This window comes from Herpailurus yagouaroundi, unplaced genomic scaffold, assembly GCF_014898765.1.
Source record: "Herpailurus yagouaroundi ecotype Mexico unplaced genomic scaffold, PumYag 202, whole genome shotgun sequence".
Classification (NCBI taxonomy): Eukaryota; Metazoa; Chordata; class Mammalia; order Carnivora; family Felidae; genus Herpailurus; species Herpailurus yagouaroundi.
In genome coordinates this window covers 18,350,847-18,369,736 of record NW_024412433.1, presented here as the reverse complement: position 1 = coordinate 18,369,736, position 18,890 = coordinate 18,350,847, and the positions used below count along the sequence as shown (strand labels likewise).

Below are 18,890 nucleotides of genomic sequence, written 5' to 3'. Positions count from 1 at the left end.
CCGAGTCGAGAGCTCGAGGGGCAGTCCTTCCTGTTTGCCTTTGCAGCGAGGGGCCCCGCAGCCTCCCCTGCCCGCGGCCTGGCTTCCTGCTCCGGAGAGCCTCTCTTCCCAGCCCCCTCCCACAGCCTGGGCCTCTTTCCCCTCCTCCCTCCCACCTCCAGCCGCCAGGTCCCCAACCGCCCGCCAGGCTTGGGCCTGAGTGGCAGAGGCGCCTGCAGCTGCCAATCCCAAAAATATTCTCTGATGACACAGCTGGAGGACAAGAGCCCAGACTGGCTCCTCCAGGCTAAGTTTAGAGCAGGCGGGACCACCTGCCCCCGGCCCTAGCCCCAGTTCTAGCCCCGACCTCAGCCCTTCCCCCCCATGACCCGCCCAGCAGCTGCTTGGTTGAAAGCCACCGCCCCCCCTCGCCCAAGATCTGAGGGGCTGGCGCATTCTGTCTCCCCGACGACGACGAGTAACACTGTTAGGAGCTGGCTGACCCCAGCTCCCAGGCTCCTGTTGTACCTGATGTCACCTCTGTGCTGGGTGCTGGGATGTGGCTGTGTGTGTGTGTGTGTGTGTGTGTGTGTGTGTGTGTGTGTGTTTGAGAGAGAGAATAGGGAGAAAGGGTTGTAGGTTGTATGTGTAGGTCAGGTCACTCCGGGTGAGAACGCTCACCAGCCCCCTCCCCCACATGCCTGGCAGGAGTGGGAGATAAGGCTCAGGGCCACAGACATCTGCGTCAGAGATAGGAGGTCTCAATGCCATGGGCAGGGGCAACTTGGACTGCAGGGCGTGGGAAGGACTGGGGAGACTGGGATGAGAGGGGTAGAAGAGGGCCGGTACTGGGATGGGAGGGCAGAGTGGGGAGGCGGGGGGGTGGGGGGCAGACCCTGACAGAAAGGGCACCGGACACCGCTGGCCCTCCGCTGGGTGAGCCATGTTGCCCCAGCCTCCACTCCTGCTCCTCTTACTGCTGTCTCTGAAGAGTGGGCATGGCTGCCCCGGGCCAGAGCTGGACCGGGAACTTGTCCTGGCCAAGGTGAGGGCCCTGTTCTTGGATGCTTTGGGGCCTCCGGCAGTGACCGAGGAAAGTGGGGATCCTGGAGTCAGGCGTCTGCCTCGAAGACATGCCCAGGGGGGCTTCGTGCACAGGGGCCCTCAGCCCAGGGAGGAGGAGGATGTCTCCCAGGCCATCCTGTTCCCAACTACAGGTAATGAGGGCAGGGAACTGGCAGGGTGACTTTGACTTTGAGAAGCAGTGTGGTACATACGGCGTGGGCTTGGGAGCCAGACAGGTCCGCTCAACTGGCTTTGCAACAGGGGACCAGTTACTAAACCTTCCTGAGCTTCCGTTTCCTCACCTTAAAACGGGCAGTAATGCCTACCTCTGAGGATTAAGTGAAATGATGTAAGGCTGAGAGGAGGCATTTGGGAGATACTCATTGGGGAGACCTAGAGCCTCTAGCGACAGAGATATTTGGGTATCGGCCCCTTCCTTCCACCTTTCCCTCTTTCTCTGCCTCCACTCCCTGCTCGGAATCTTGTTTCTTTAGCCCCAATTAGCTGAGGCTTGAGAAGGTATCAGAGGTGCAGGAGTGAGATTAGTTGAGACACTTTTCCAGAAAAATTAGTCTACTTTCTCTTGACTCCTCATCTCCTTATGCACGTTCCCATGTTCCACTGACTGAACCAATAAAGTCCTCTTCCGGGTGGACTTTCTCATAATCTGGCCCATCTTTCCCTCAGAGGGGACCCCCTGCCTCCCTGTGCTTTAGTCCTCGTGCAGCACTGTGAGTTGGTGTGGCTCTGGGATGGGGCAGAATCCCAGCCTGGCCACTTAGTAGTTCAATTTTGTAACCCTTTCTCCTTATCTGCAAAATACATCACTTGTGAGATTTATAACAGAATCTGTGTCACACTATCGTTCTAACCCCAGTCCGTCAACTAGTCCGTGATTGTTTAGTATAGCCTGCATACCTGTTGGGGAAGGATGCCAACCACCTTCCTTCTCTCTCTCTCTCTTTTTTTTAACTTTAATTTTATTTTTTAAATTTACATGCAAATTAGTTAGCATGTAGTGCAACAATGATTTCAGGAGTAGATTCCTTAATGCCCCTTACCCATTTAGCCCATGCCCCCTCCCACAACCCCTCCAGTAACCCTCTGGCCAATCACCTTTCTTAGAAAGCCCTGCCCTCTATCCTAGGCTATTTACCTTCCCCTCCTGTCCCTCCTTTTTCTTTCTGGTATTAACCTTTTTTTTTTTTTTTAAGTGGAATTGTGTGTGTGTTTTTTAAACGTTTATTTATATATTTTGAGAGAGAGAGAAAGAGAGAGAAAGAGCGTGTGCATGAGTGGGGAGGGGCAGAGAGTGAGGGGGAGAGAGAATCCCCAGCAGACATCTTGCTGTCAGCACTGACCCCGACACAGGGTCCAATCCCACGAACCTCAAGATCATGGCCAAGAGTGGGAAGTTCAAATGACTGAGCCGTCCCGGCGCCCCTTAAGCGGAATTGTTTTTTTTTTTTTTTAATGTTTATTTATTTTTGAGACAGAGAGAGACAGAGCATGAACGGGGGAGGGTCAGAGAGAGAGGAAGACACAGAATCCAAAGCAGGCTCCAGGCTCTGAGCACAGGCTCTGAGCCTCAGCACAGAGCCCGACGCGGGGCTTGAACTCACGGACCGTGAGATCATGACCTGAGCTGAAGTCGGACGCTTAACCCACTGAGCCACCCAGGTGCCCCAAGCGGAATTGTTTTAAAGAGTTTATCGTGCAACATTTCTGACTTGTAAAAAGATATATGAGGTAGTAAACAATTGCCTGTGTATCTAATTCATCCATTTCACACTATCAGTGAGCAGAGATTCAGGTCTAACAGCTCCAAGTGAAAGTAGAGGGTGGGCAGGGCCTCGTATATACGTTGCTGGTAGGAATGTTAATAGGTAAAACCACTTCAGAGGGAAGTTGGCAACGTCTTGTATTTTCTGCGTCCTATAGAGATGAAATAACAAATGGAGAGCCTCTGTCGGTTCTCTCAAGACTGGAGACGGGCCCCAAGTCTGACAGAGCACTCAGGAGAGTGGCTGAGGAGGAGGGGTCCCAGGCTCCGCCAGTCCGGGCTGCCCTCTCCCTTCCCGCTATCTCCTGCAGGTGCCAGCTGTGGGGATGAGCCGCCTGCCAGAGAGCTGACCCAGGAGGCCGAGGAGAGCCTCTTCACGTATGTGTTCCAGCCGTCCAAGCACACACGCAGCCGCCAGGTGACATCAGCCCACCTGTGGTTCCACACGGGACTGGACAGGCAGGGCAGAGCAGCCTCCAACAGCTCTGGACCCCTGCTGAGCCTGCTGGCGCTGTCATCAGGGGTCCCCATGGCTGTGCCCATGTCGTTGGGCCAGGCCCCCTCTCGCTGGGCCGTGCTGCACCTGGCCACCTCTGCCCTCCCTCTGCTGACCCACCCCGTCCTGGTGCTACAGCTGCGTTGCCCTCTCTGCTCCTGCTCGGCCCGGCCCGAGGCCACACCCTTCCTGGTGGCCCACACGCGGGCCAGGCCGCCCAGCGGAGGGGAGAGAGCCCGCCGCTCCACTCCCCCGCTGCCCTGGCCCTGGTCTCCCGCCGCGCTGCGCCTGCTCCAGAGGTCTCCAGAGGAACCTGCTGCCCACGCGGACTGTCACCGAGCAGCCCTCAATATCTCCTTCCAGGAGCTGGGCTGGGACCGGTGGATCGTGCACCCTCCCAGCTTCATCTTCCACTATTGTCACGGTGGCTGTGGGCTGACTGCCCCACCAGACCTGCCCCTGCTGGTCCCTGGGGCTCCTCCGACCCCTGCCCAGCCCCTTTCTTTAGTGCCAGGCGCCCGGCCCTGCTGTGCTGCCCTCCCTGGGACCATGAGGCCCCTACGTGTCCGCACCACCTCAGATGGTGGTTACTCTTTTAAGTATGAGACCGTGCCCAACCTTCTCACGCAACACTGTGCTTGCATCTGAGGGAGTCCCGCTGGTGGCCAAGCCCCCACCATCAACAGCTGGAAGGAAGAGCCGAGTTCAGAAAATAGATGGTTCTTACTTCCGCCTCCTTCCATCCGTCTCTGCCTGAGGGCCCCCCTCCCCCATATGACCCTGTCCCATGGGCAACATGTGACAATAAACAACATAGTGCATATGACTCGTCATGCATTCTCTGGCTTCTCTGATATGGTGGGGAGCAGGTCTGGGCCCCAGGAGCATAGGATTGTAGGCTCTCAGGTCACACAGCCTCACTTGACCTAAAGATCTGGAGTTCAAGAGCTGTAATTTGACATGCATCTGGTGGGGAGCTGGTGTGGAGAAGACGTAAAAGTGTTCTGAGCTCTCGACAGCTGCTCTGGAGACAGCTGACCCTCATGCCTCTCCCTTGCTATTCTCTACCTTAGCTGATGGACCCCTAGTTCAAGATCAGCTGATTTGCAGACTGGCCAGAGATCATGGCTTTCAGGGCCCCACTGAGATAGATGTTCAGAGCAGCTCAGATCTTGGGTTCCTCAGGAACTTGGGTGGGAAAGTCAGGGAAAGACGGATGAATTGGCAGAGTCTGAAAGTGGACAGGGGCAGAGACGTGGAAGAACGAAGACCCAAGAATTTCAATTTGCTGAGGGTCCCAGGACTCCTTTGAATCTGTCACTGGCTCTTGATGTAGACTCCATGAGGCCTGGCCTCATGGGATTCAGGTTCTAGAAACCTTTGCTTCCCTTAATGTGCCCGGTATATCTTTACATAAACCCCTAACTCAGTCCTTAACGTCGGAGGCGTGGAAAGGCAGAGCCTACCGTCGGAGAAATGCGCTCTTGTGTGCCTCCGTGTGCACCCTTCGTGTATGTGATCAGAGCCCAGAGCAGGATGCAAAAAGTCCTTTTCTCTTCCCGTTGTGTCTCCTGTCAGTCCATTCCTGCCTGCCTTGATGGGCCCTGCTTCCCTGGCCTTCCTTCCTGCTTTGTCCACTCTCCCCTTTCTCCCTCTGTCTTGTTATCCTCCTGCCCTGCCCCGGGGTCCTGGCTCGAAGCCAGTAGCTTCCGTCCAGTCTCCCTTTAAGGGGGATGTTCAGGCCCCTTAGACTGAAAGTTGGAGCACTTTCTGATATTGACCGCACAACCACAGCTTGGATTGTGACTCATCAAAGACTTGTTCCTGCGAACCCAGCTCCACAGGGTGGGTGACTGCTTGCTCTAGGAAGGGAGTGTGGAGGGGCGAGACTCCCATCCCTTCACCCGTGGGCTAACACCTTCCCCCACTCTGAGCTCAGCTGAATGAGCTGCTGTTCCTCATGACACAAGGGAATAGCCCGCATCCACACTCCTGAGCTAACCTGTCTCTCTTGATGCTGAATCCCCAGCTGGTTTGCTCCTGCTCCCGAGTGGGGGGACCTGCCTGTTCAGTCTCCTGTCTCTCCCAGCACCTTCATCTAGACCCAGCGTTGCAACTAGTCTGTGCTCAGGGCTCCTGGGGGTCCCTACTCAGGCGGTGGACTTGGGGAGAGGGCTGGTTGGGCTAGGTCAATGCTGGGAATGGGAGATGTTCCTCAAGTCTCTCTGAGCTCCATGCTCTCGCTGTCTGGCTTTCCTTGCCAGATCCTCCCTGCTTTGAGTGAGGCCTTCCCTGGGATCTGCAATCCTCCTATAGGCCTGGGACCCTGTGTTGTTCAGACTTTCCCTGTCCCAGGGATGTGGATGACATCTGATGGGTGGAAACTCTACCAAAGGGCACAGGTTCTCTACTAGGCCAGTTAGCGGGTTGCTGGTAAAAGGTTTTCACATACCTGAGACAGTGAGAAAAGTGAGTACAGTGTAGTGTCTTTCACAAAGCCAAAGATATTCATTTCACATTTTTTTTGAGAGAGAGAGAGAGCGAGAGAGGGAGAGAGAGAGAGAGACAGCATGAGCCGGGGAGAGGGGCAGAGGGAGAGAGAGAATCCCAAACAGGCTCCGTGCTCAGCATGGAGCCCAGTGTGGGCTTGATCCCAGGACCCTGGGATCGTTACCTGAGTCGAAATCAAGAGTTGGATGCTCAATAGATTGAGCCAGCCAGGTGTCCCCCAAGGTATTCGTTTTAAAGAGATATCCTTTGGGGCGCCTGGGTGGCTCAGTTGGTTAAGCGGCCGACTTCGGCTCAGGTCACGATCTCGCGGCCCGTGAGTTCGAGACCCACATCAGGCTCTGTGCTGACAGCTCAGAGCCTGGAGCCTGTTTCAGACTCTGTGTCTCCCTCTCTCTGACCCTCCCCCGTTCATGCTCTGTCTCTCTCTGTCTCAAAAATAAATAAACGTTAAAAAAAATTAAAAAAAAAATTAAGAGGTATCCTTGGCTTGAAAGTTACTTTGTGTGTGTGTGTGTGTGTGTGTGTGTGTGTGTGTGTGTGTGAAGAGAGACAAAGTGTGTAAAAGCATTATTTTTTTTCTGATATAATATTCTTTTATGGTTACTTAACAAATTAAAACTTAGCAATTCTAATTTGGACCCTAAGGTTTGTCGTTATAATTTTGCTAGCTGAGATCTGCAAAATCCCAAAGTCAGGGAGTCACACGTTGGTCTGGGCCACCCCTTCCAGAATCTCTAAAGCCTTAGATTCTTCTAACTTAGCAAATTGAAATGACACATCTATCCTCCCTAAGAGGGGCTGACAGTAGCTAAGGACATCTTTTTGTCCTCACTTCTTGCAAGAGACTAAGAGCAGTAGATTTCAGAGATGCCCCTCCTTCCAGTGCTAATCATTAGAAACACTCTGAAGACTTTTAATTCAGAGTTAGTCTGAACAGAAAACACAACTCAAACTGACTTAAACCAAGCTAAATTTAGTTTACTTTAATTTAAAAGCCACTGACTCATGGGGTGCCTGGGTGGCTCAGTTGGTTAAGTGTCCGACTTCGGCTCAGATCACGATCTCACGGTTCATGGGTTCGAGCCCCATGTCGGACTCTGTGCTGACAGCTCAGAACCTGGAGCATGCTTGGGATTCTGTGCCCTGCTCTTTCTCTGTCCCTCCCCTGCTCACGCTCTGTCTGTCTGCCTCTCTATCTGTCCTTCTCCCTCTCTCTCAAAAATGAATAAGCATTAAAATAATTACTGGCTCGTGAGACTTTTGTGACCACGTCTGGCTAAGGTTTGGCTTGTTTTGGGGCTCCAAAGATGCCTCCAGGATCCAGCTCTAGGCTCGACTTCCCTTGGGCCGACTTCATCCCAGGCACACGGCAGCCTGAGCAGTTCCAGGTTCTTGTCATCTCACACCTGGTGTCACGAGGGAGTCTGCTTCCAGACATCCCAGAACGTGTCTCGGTGGCCTGACTGTCCTGATTGGGGTCATGTGCTCCTCCGGGAAAGGTGGCTGAGGGAACAGAATGAGTTAATGACTTATATATCCTGTGTCCTATCCCCGTAGCCCCGAGCCTAAAGCACAAGGGCTAAAAGTGAAAAAAGGTGATTCCCCAAAGCGGGGTACAGTTAACACCAAAATGTGGACTCTATGCCTAGAGGCAGGTACTGTTGCTGCCTCCTCCTAACTATCTCTAAAATCAAGCCCCTTTTCTCTCCCTGAATAGACGGTATTCTGTCACTTCCGGGAGAATTCTCGAAAGGCAGTGCAATAGCCTCCTGAACCAGTTCCTAAGCAATCATCCTCACCTCCCCAGCTACTTTCCACCTGGATGCCGAAGGATACTTCTTTTGTGATCATGTCCCTTGGGTGGCTTAAAAAGTTGTGTCCACAAAGTTCAACCTCCTCAGTATGTACAGCAGGCCTTTATAACCCGTCCACACAGCCTGATCTCAGACCCGTCCCTCCCTTCCTCTCCCCACCCAACCACACACGCCAGAAATATAAATTCCCATCTTCCTCAACCAATCGTTTCATTCTCAAGCAGCCCTGTCTTCAGCCAATCTCTTTTCCTCAGGCAACGCCTCCTTGAAGATCCAATGCTCATGTCATCTCTTCTGTGACTTCCCTTGACTCCCAGATGGCAGAGCCACCACTCTTCCTTGCTGTTTCCTGGGCACTTTGTTCTTTCACGTTGATTTTCAGTAAAAGTTGCTTGCTTGTTATTTCACAACGAACACGCAGATATGTTCTCTCGGTCAGGTTGCAAATATGGAAAATAATGCTGAGGTTCTCCTTGGTCGTCCCCTCCATAGAAGTAAGTATCCTGCCAGACACATTTCTATGAATTTACATATAGACATACACCTTGTAGAAATAGCTTTTTCCTCCACAAATGATATCATGCCTTATGTTGAAACTCTACATTCTGAAACGTTATATTCTGAGGACTTTCATTGACTTTATTTCCAGTCCTGCCATTACCTTTTTTTTCCTTAGAAATCACACTCCCCCCACCAAATAATCTTGTTTTATTAATTTTACTATTTATACAACAAAGAGCTATATAGAGCTTACTATGTGCCAGGCACGTTACAAGTAAGAGCTCATCCAATCCTCATAACCATCCTATGAGGTGCGCACTGATATCACACCCATTGCACAGATGAGAAAATGGAGGTATGAGAGATTAATTAATTTATCCAGAGTCACATGTCTAAGTGGTGGAGCCAGGATTTGGACTCCAGAAGTCTGGTTCCAGAATCTGTGCACCCACCACTATGCTGCATTACCACATGGCCTCTCCTCTCCACTGTTCTCCAAATGTGCCTGCTGAGGATATGAAACTGTGCTCATTGGTAAGGGAGATATCCTAGTGCCAGGACACTTGTGGAGATGGCAATTTCTTTCTTCCTCCCTTCCTCCCTTCCTTCCTTTCTTCCTCTCTTCCTTCCTTCCTACTTTTCTTCCTTTCTTCCTCTCTTCTTTCCTTTCCTTTTTCCTTTCCTTTCCTTTCCCTTCTTCCTCTCCTCCTCCTTCTTCTTCCTCCTCCTCCTCCTCCTCCTCCTCCTCCTCCACAATCACTTTTGATCTCACAAATGTCTTGTCCTTTTTTTTTCTTTTCCACTGAAAACATTCTTCATTTTCGTTACCTATATCCTGCAAAACAACTGACCTCACACGGGGCTGTCTAACTGCTCACTGTGACACCATCTTTCTTGAGACCAATATACATTTTTAAAAGCTACAACGATTTGGGGCACCTGGGTGGCTCAGTCAATTGGGCGTCCCACTTCGGCTCAGGTCATGATCTCGCGGTTTGTGGGTTCGAGCCCCGCGTTGGGCTCTGTGCTGACAGCTCAGAGCCTAGGGCCTGTTTCAGATTCTGTGTCTCGTTTCTCTTTGCCCCTCTCTGTTTGCACTCGTATTGCTTTCTCTCAAAAATAAACACTAAAGAAATTAAAAAGCAAATAAAAGCTGCAATGACTGCAGGGATTCAGTAAAAGGAATTCAGGAAAATGACTCAATGAAGCAGCATGCTGTGCACTTTCACAATGTGAAAGTATTGTTTGTCTACAGGCAGGAAACAAGCTGATGAAACTCCTCAGCTATAAACACGTGCCACCTCTCATGAAATAGCAATGATTCTGATAAGGAGTCACAGGCTCAAAGGGTGGAGCCGGAAGCCACAGATTATTCCCAGGCCTTCAAACCTAATGAATGCAGTCTTCCTGGCTGGATTGCTACATTGCTTGGGACTGGTAGCTCCTTCGTTCATTCCATTTTCTGTTTTATGAATGGGAACATCTGTTACCATTACTCTATGACTGTCTTCCCATTATATTTGGGAGCAAAGAACTGTTTTTGTTGGTTCACAGGTGCACAGATGGAGAGCAATTATGCCCCAGGAATCATACCCACATCCTCACCCATACTTTAGATAATTTAAATAATGAGATTTGGGACTTTCAAGTTGGTGAGATTCTGATAAAATTTCGGGCTTTGAGTCGATGCTGTAATGGGTTGACACTTTTGAGCACCTTTGGATGGGGTGATTTTACTTGGGATGGATGTGAATCTGGGGGGCAAAGGTAGACTGTGGCAGGCAGAATAATGGCCCTCCAAAAATGTTCACATCCTAACCCCCAAATCTGTGAATAGGTTACCATGTATGATAAAAGGGATTTACCAATGTGATTAAGTCAAGAATTTTTTTTTTTTTTTTTTTTTAGTTTTCTTTTTTTTTTTCAACATTTATTTATTTTTGGGACAGAGAGAGACAGAGCATGAACGGGGGAGGGGCAGAGAGAGAGGGAGACACAGAATCCGAAACAGGCTCCAGGCTCTGAGCCATCAGCCCAGAGCCTGACGCGGGGCTCGAACTCACGGATCGCGAGATCGTGACCTGGCTGAAGTCGGACACTTAACCGACTGCGCCACCCAGGCGCCCCGAGTCAAGAGTTTTGAGATGGGGAGATTATTCTGGGTCATCTAGGTAGACTAAATGTAATCACAAGGATCTGTGTAAGGGGGAGGCAGGAGAATCAAAATTGTAAGGCCAGAAACAGAGATTGCAGTGATATGGCCAAGATCCAAGGATGCCAGCAGCTTCTATAAATTGGAAAAGGCAAAGGACAGGTTTTCCCCTGGAGAGAAACTTTCCTTCCTACCGGAAGGAAACTGTAAAGTGTTAATTAACATGGCAAAGGCCACTTTGCAGGTGTGATTGAGGTTCCTACAGACTTTAAGATGGGGGGATAATCCTGGATTATCCAGTGGGCCAATCTAATCACAGGAGTCCATTAACACAGGGAAACTCCCTGGCTGTTGCAGAGATGGGATTGTGGAAGAAGGGTCAGAAATGTACAAAAAGGGGGCTACAATCTAAGAGATACGGGAAGGCTCTAGAAGGTGGAAGAGTAAGGAGATGATCTTCCTCTAGAGCCTCCTGAAAAAAATGCAGCCCAGCTGTCACCTGGATTTTAGCCACCAAGACCCATGGTGGACTTCTAACCTATGGAATTGTAAGACGGAAAGTCTGTGTTATTTTAAGCCACTAAATTCGTAGAAATCTGTTGTGGCAGTAATAGGAAACTAATCAGGAGTAGTGACCAAAGATGACAGGGTATCTGGGAAGAAGAGAAAGCTTTTCTATCGTTCCTGATGTGGCCCACCTCATTCAGGAAATGCTTGGGTTCAGCAGAAATGCAAACACTTACGGAGGTCATTCCTTAGATCCAGTGTGTCTGACAGACGATACATTCCTGAGTCTCTAGACTGGTTTTGTCCTGGAGTAGAATATATTTTGAGTTGAGCAGTTTGAACAGTTTTCAGGATATACAGTGGGTCTCCTAGAAGACTATGTTGAATGAATGTGATCAGGACAGTCTCTGGGAGGGACTGTAATGACTCCATTTTAAAGTGCTCCTGGGGCTCCTGGCTGGGTCAGTCAGTGGAGCATGTGACGCTTGATCTCAGGGTTGTGAGCTCAAGCCCCGTGTTGGGTGTAGAGATTACTTAAAAATAAAACCTTGGGGCGCCTGGGTGGCTTAGTCAGTTAAGCGTCTGACTCTTGGTTTTGGCTCAGGTCATGTTATTGATGTTCTTGAGATGGAGCCCCATGTTGGGCTCTGCGCTGATGGCACGGAGCTTGCTTGGGATTCTCTGTCTCTCTCTCAAAAATAAACATTAAAAATTATTAATAAAATTATTAACATTAAATTATCAAATTAAAATTAAATTATTAAAATTAAAAATTATGTTGGATGTTTATTTATTTTTGAGAGAGAGACAGAGCATGAGCAGGGGGAGGGGCAGAGAGAGAGAAGGAGACACAGAGCTGTCAGTACAGAGCCCGAGGCAGGGCTCGAACTTATGAATCATGAGATCATGACCTGAGCCCAAGTCAGATGCTTAACCGACTGAGCCAGCCAGTGCCCTAAAAAAAATATTAAAAAATAAATAAAAAATAAAACCTTAAAAAAAAGAATAAAAACTTATCACATCTTTTCAAGGACTGTTGACTTTTATATCCTTTTATTTCTGGTTTATGATGGTCACAGCTCTACAAAATAGAACCAAACTGTATTTTTTGATACTATTAATGTAGTTAAATCAATAAGTAAAAAGGAAGCATAAAATCTTGGGACACCTGGGTGGCTCAGTCGGTTAAGCATCCAACTTCAGCTCAGGTCATGATCTCACAGTTGTGAGTTCCAGCCCCGCATCAGGCTCTGTGTTAACAGCTTGGAGCCTGGAGCCTGCTTCAGATTCCGTGTCTCCCTCTGTCTCTCTGCCCCTCCCCAGCTTGCTCTCCGTCTCTCAACAAAATAAATAAAAAAACAATAAAAAAGTTTTGAAAAAAGGAGGCATAAAATCTAAACAGGAGAAATAATTATTATCTGATCAAACGATTTCAAAATAAGAATACAGATACTTTTTGGTATATATCACAGAAAAACTTTCAACTTAATTTCCTAAAAAAATTTCTTAATGGTTGTTGGTCAATGCAGCATTAAGAAACTGTAGTGCAGGGGTGCCTGGGTGGCGCAGTCGGTTGGGCGTCCGACTTCAGCCAGGTCATGATCTCGCGGTCCGTGAGTTCGAGCCCTGCGTCGGGCTCTGGGCTGATGGCTCAGAGCCTGGAGCCTGTTTCGGATTCTGTGTCTCCCTCTCTCTCTGCCCCTCCCCCGTTCATGCTCTGTCTCTCTCTGTCCCAAAAATAAATAAACGTTGAAAAAAAAAAAAAAACAAAAACCAGTGACAATTAAAAAAAAAAAAGAAAGAAACTGTAGTGCAAATTCTACCAAATACATTTATCGCAAAGGGGGTTTGTTCATTTTTCTGCAAATAAATGTTGTTACATTAACAGTGAACATGTAACAAATTGGGTTGCCTGGATGTTTAAAAGCTATCACCATGGGGTGTGTGGCTGGCTCAAGAGGTAGAACATGCAACTTGATCTGGGGGGGAGGGGGTCCTGAGTTTGAGCCTCTGCTAGGTGTAGAGTTTACTTAAAAAACAAAAAAGCTATCCCCATAAGCCAGCCCTGCAACTAAAAACTCAAACATATTAATTTCAAGATTCATCCTTAGTCCAATATTATCTATACCAAGGCTGGAAGACCTTAATAATAAGAATAAAACCAAAATGTATTTATAAAAGCACTAAAGAGGCACCTGGGTGGTTCAGTCGGTGAAGTATCCAACTCTTGATTTCGGTTCGGGTCATGATCGCATGATTTGTGAGTTTGAGCCCTGTGTCCAGTTCTGCGCAGACAGTGAGGAGCCTGCCTGGGATTCTCTCTCTCCCTCTCTCTCTGCCCCTATCCCACTCATGCTCTCTCTCTCTCTCTCTGAAAATAAACTTTAAAAAAAATAAATAAAAGTAATAAAAATCATTTGTTTTAATGTTGAAAGTATTTTCCTTACTAATATGGCACATACTCTTTCCTAGCCTTTAATCAGCTATTTGGAAATGAAGTCATGAGAATAAAGTGAAAACTTGGAAATTCAGGATGAGACTGTGCAATAAAGTCCCCAACATCCAGGATAAACTGTCTGGTGCACTATTGCATCTTCGTATCAAATGACTGTCATCTGCTAACCCAGATTGAATTCTGTTTTTTTTTTTTTTTTTATGTTTATTATTGAGAGACAGAGAGACACAGAGCATGAGCAGGTGAGGGGTAGAGAGAGAGGGAGACATAGAATCTGAAGCAGGCTCCAGGCTCTGAGCTGTCAGCACAGAGCTTGATGCGGGGCTCGAACTCACAAACCGTGAGATCATGACCTGAGCCGGAGCTGGTCGCTTAACCAACTGAGCCACCCAGGCGCCCCTGAATTTTTTTTGAAGTAATCTCTAGGGGTGCCTGGGTGGCTAGTGGGTTAAGGGTCCAACTCTTGATCTTGGCTCAGGTCATGATCTCATGGCTTGTGAGATGGAGCCCCGAGTGGTGCTGGCAGCTTGGAGTCTGCTTGGGATTCTCTGTCTCTCTCTGTCTCTCTGTCTCTCTGCCCTTCCCCCACTGTCTCTCCCTGTCTCTCTCAAAATAAATAGATAAACTTTAAAAAATAATTCATAAAAAAATAAAAATAATCTGTATGCTCAATGTGGGTCTCAAACTCACGATCCTGAGATCAAGAGTCACATTGTCTACTGACGGAGCCAGCATGGCGCCCCTGGATTTGAATTGGGTTTTGTTGGCCCTGAATCATCAATAAGAACAACTGCATTAAGTATTGACTTCTTCTCCTCTTCTGGGGAAGAAGGTGTACTGACAATTTCAGGTGTAAGTCTTCCAAAGGTTTGTCTTTCTCCATGGAAAGCCTTGAACCTTATTCTAGGCTTTAGGTATTCTTGATCTTGACCATTCTCCATATCCAAATTCACTTGGTCACCGTGAACCAGTCACTGAAGTTCCAGGGGAGTCTCTTTTGAAACCTTCTGCCAACAGTAATGTCACTTTAAAGGATTTCTAGTATAAGTTGCTGAATTTCAAGCATACACGCAGAGTCACCCTTAACAGATTCCAGAAATTGAACATTTGTTGGATCATTGTATGGTTTCAACTCACCATCATCTAAACTGAAACTGTTATTGAAACTGTTTTAAGCAAAATCTGAACATCCTGTGGCTGATTTGGTCTATAGATGCATTCGTTCCTTACAAAAGGAATGCCCCAACCTGTACCTTCTACATGCAAATGACTTTTGTTTGTCCTCACTCAAGGCTCACGTGGCTTCTTTCAGAGGGACATCCAATGTTCCCTCGCCTCTTTGAAAAGTTCATTCACAACTTTTCCAGTTGAAAGTTGAATTACATGTGATCTTCTGTACTCATGTTCATTTGCACAGCACCTTACAGAGAAGTGATGTGGTCAGCACCTTAACCAAGGGAACATATCTTCAATAGCAGGAAAACCTTTGACGTAGTCTTCATGGTCTTTTAAAGACTGTAACTTTAGGCCTATCAAATTTGGAAGATTTGCATTTCTGCCCAGGCCAATTCCTTCCTTCCTTCCTTCCTTCCTTCCTTCCTTCCTCCCTCCTTCCCTCTCTCTCTCTTTTTCTTTCTTTCCTTTTCTTTCTTTCCTTTTCTTTCTTTCTTTCTTTCTTTCTTTCTTTCTTTCTTTCTTTCTTTCTTTCTTTCTTTCTTTCTTAAATGTTTATTTATTTATTTTGAGAAAGAGAGAGTACAAGCAGGAGAGGGGCAGAGAAAGATTGGGAGACACAGAATCAGAAGCTGACTCCAGACTCCGAGGTGTCAGCACAGCCATGCAATCACAAAGCCATGAGATCATGACCTGAGCTGATGGTTGCTTAACCGACTGAGCCACCTCAGTCCTGAGTCCTGAGTCCAATTTATATCTTGATACATCATCACTTAGGTTGTTTTCAGGTTTCTTTATTTTATTTAAAAAATTTTTATTTATTTATTTTTATTTTAGAGAAAGAAAGCATGAGGGGGGGGGAGAGGGGCGGAGGGAGAGAGAATCTCACGCAGGCTCCACGCTTGGCACAAAACGTGACACGGGGCTCAATCTCATGACCCTGGAATAATGAATGACCTGAGCCAAAGTCAAGAGTTGAACATCCAACTGACTGAGCCAGCCAGGCACCCCTGTTTTCAGGTTTCTTTGTAAGGTCTTCACATTCTTATTAAATTCTGCAAATCCTGGGGTGCCTGGCTGGCTCCATCAGTAGAGCATATGACTCTTGATCTCAAGGTTGTGAGTTCAAGCCCTACATTGGATATGGAGCCTACTTAAAAAAAAAAAAATTGCAAATCCTGTGTGCTTGGGGGCCTTGGCCCTGTGACCTCCTCTCTCATCTACCCTGTGGGCTAGGCACTGCCCTTGCCCTCTCTCCAGCCCCCCCCCCCCCGCTCTTATCCTTTATTGTTTTTTCTTCCTCCCTCCCTCCTTTGTATGTGTGGGCCTATTTTGTCCTACATTTTAGTTTGAATGAATTTACTAAAGTCTTTGCTTACCATTGCTGTTTGCTCCCTCACTTCTTCCTCTTGAATTCATTTTTTTCTTAGTGCTGATCTATCCTCTTTTTTTTTTTTTTAAAGTTAATTTATTTATTTTGAGAGAGACAGAGACAGGCAAGGGGGAAAGGAGCAGAGAGGGAGAGAGAGAATCCCAAGCAGGCTTTGTGCCGTGAGCATGGAGACTGACATGGGGCTCAAACTCACAAACCGTGAGATTATAACCTGAACTGAAACCAAGAGTCAGACGCTTAGCTGACCGAGCCACCAGGCACCCCACTTTTTTTTTTTAATATTTTATTTTTAACTAATCTCTACACCCAATGTGAAGCTTGAATTTACACCCTGAGATCAAGAGTCGTATACTCTACTGACTGGGCTAGCCAGGCGCTCCTACATTAATTTTTATATCCTTTGTATATTTTTATTTTTAACCATTAGGGATGAGAGCAAGAGGCTGCAGCCTGTATTCAGCTTGCAGTCTGGGACTGGAACCATCTCCCCATAGCACTATCCCTACCATAACACGCATCATGAGTATGGTAGGTAGAAAAATGGCCTCCTCCCTTCCCTCAAGATGTCTGTGTCTTAATCCCTGGAACCTGTGCAAATATCACGCTAGATAACAGGGGAGAGTTAAGATTTCAGATGGAATTAAGGTTGCCAATTAGCTGACTTTACAATATGGACATTATCCTGGGTTACCTGGGTGGGCTCAATGTAATCACCAGGGTCCTTAAATGTGGAAGAGGGAGCCAGAGGAGTTAACACCAGAAGGGTGGATGTGAGAAAAGCCCAATTAGCCATTGCTGGCTGTGAAGACAGAAGGGGGCCAGGGAAGTGGGCAGCCTCTGTAAACTGGAAAAGACAAGAACGCATATTCGCCCCTGGAGGCTCCAGAAAAAAACACAGCCCCACTGCCACCTTTATTTTAGCCCAGTGAGATACATTTTGGACTTCTGACCTTCAGAACAGTAAGGTAACAAACGGGTGCTGTTTGAAGCAACTAAGTTTGGTGTAATTTGTTACAGCAATAGGAAGTGAACACAATGTTGAAATGTGATTGTTGGTGTCTGTCCTTCCACCTCACTGCCAGCTTCTTTAAAAAAAAAAAATTATGTTTTTATTTTATTTTTGAGAGAGAGACACACACACAGTGAGAGCCGGGGAAGGGCAGAGAGAGATGGAGACAGAATCTGAAGGAGGCTCCAGGCTCTGAGACGTCAGCACAGAGCTCGACGTGGGGCTTGAACTCACAGACTGAAAGATCATAACCTGAGCTGAAGTTGGACGCCCAACTGGCTGAGCCACCCCTGCGCCCCTCACTGCCAGCTTCTTGAGGACAAGAGCCATACTGTTGTCTCCTTTATTTACACGGAAGCCAGCACAGGATCTGGCATATAGTCAGGGCTCAGTAAATATTTGTGGAACCAGTGAAAGAATGAAGACCTGCTTTAACTTTTTGAGGTTCTACTCGGGCTCTGAGATTCCAAAGCAGCCACTGCCTTTCCCTTTCCCCAGGGCCTTGGAGACCCTAAGCCCTTTGATCTCACTTTTCTCTAGTTTCCTTGCCCCATTGATCCGAGTTTCCCGTTGCACTATTCCACTTCCAGATTCCTCCCTTGTTGTGGACTCTTCTCTCCAGCTTTGTGTGCAGGAAGAATTGAGATGGAAGGCACATGTCACATACGCACCTGACTCTGCCATCAGGCTTATGCCTGAAACCGACGTTTTCTTCTTTTCCAAGATTCTGCTTGCTTTCCTGTCTTCTCCACAGCTGCCTCCAATCCGGTTTCCTATCCAGCTTCTGATGAGGAATAGAGCTTTCATTTCGTCTCTTCCTTTCTGTTTTCTGGATTAACCTCAAGGTTCCCATCTTTCTTCCAGCGCTTCTTAACCCCTCCCCATATGATTCTAGGGGTTTCCAGCAGAGACAGTGTAAAGAATTAAGGCACTCTCAAGGACCTCAGGTTTATAGAGCCACTCAGGGACTCCCTCAGTTTATTTTATGCAGCACTGCAAAATCTGCTCAGGCTGGGCTCTCCCAGCTGCTGTTGGGTCACTGCGATATTGTTATTTTGTTACTTCCTTTTCAGTCAGCCATTCTCAGGCCCTGGTTTCTCTAATCTCACGCTGAGCTTGGCTTCTGCTTCTCTGGCTTTCCCTTCATGAGCCTTGTGTTCAGTCTCTCCTGGAACCAGGCTCTGATGGGCTCTCTTGGTCACGGTCTAAAGCAGTGTTCTCATGCCAGACCTCCTGTAATGCTGCTGATTTGTCCCATATGTCTGATTCTGTCAACCGGGCCAATTCCTGGGCAGTCTTTTGTGGCTAGGTCTGGTATCAGAGCCAAGAGAAACAATGTGTGGTAACTTATGTAGAAAGAGCTGCCTCTGACCACTCAATCCTGGGGCCATCGGTGCCAGGCACAGGGCCTCTCCAGCACAAACTCCTTTACCACAGCTCTCTTTTTTTGCAGGTGATATTCACACCTCTTCATTCTCTTCCATTTGCCCCCCTTTCCCACTCCATGAAGAGGTTGGTGAAAGAAACAGATCATCCAATTTCACTCTCCCTACCCACAACCCAGTTTCAGGTGTGAAATTTTCATTTTGGAGGAAACCTTAGGTCTCAATCATCTCATCTGCTGTGGGAGGTTGTAGCACCACAGCAGTGAGGTCTGTATCTAGGACAGTGGTTCATGTCCTAACCAGGAATCATTACTCTGTTGCCCTGTGGGCTATAGTCTAGGGGCCTGCATGCTCCAAGGTACTAGAAACAATTAGGCTTTGGACTAGGACTCTGAGGTCTGTATTCTATGGTAACTAACTTTGTCATCATTTTTTCTTCTTTTCTTAAAACAAAAATATTTTTAATGTTTATATTTGAGAGACAGAGACAGAGGGTGAGCAAGGGAAGGGCAGAGAGGGAGACACAGAATCTGAAACAGGCTCCAGGCTCTGAGCTGTCAGCACAGAGCCCGACGCGGGGCTCAAACTCACGGACCAAGAGATCATGACCTGAGCTGAAGTCGGACGCTTAACCGACTGAGCCACCCAGGCGCCCCAAAACAATCTC

At 47.9% G+C, this 18,890-nt stretch overlaps 1 protein-coding gene and 1 pseudogene across 1 annotated transcript; one reads left to right on the top strand and one right to left on the bottom strand.

The window, feature by feature from the left end:
• The first annotated feature begins 862 nt into the window (after positions 1-862).
• INHA (inhibin subunit alpha) lies at positions 863-4,147 on the top strand. The gene is made up of 2 exons (XM_040450900.1): positions 863-1,196; positions 3,139-4,147. The coding sequence occupies exons 1-2, from the start codon at positions 923-925 to the stop codon at positions 3,969-3,971; spliced, it is 1,107 nt and encodes a 368-aa protein (XP_040306834.1). The 5' UTR covers positions 863-922; the 3' UTR covers positions 3,972-4,147.
• Positions 4,148-13,287: 9,140 nt separating this feature from the next.
• LOC121014274 (UBX domain-containing protein 2B-like) lies at positions 13,288-17,985 on the bottom strand (annotated as a pseudogene).
• Between the last annotated feature and the right edge of the window lie 905 nt (positions 17,986-18,890).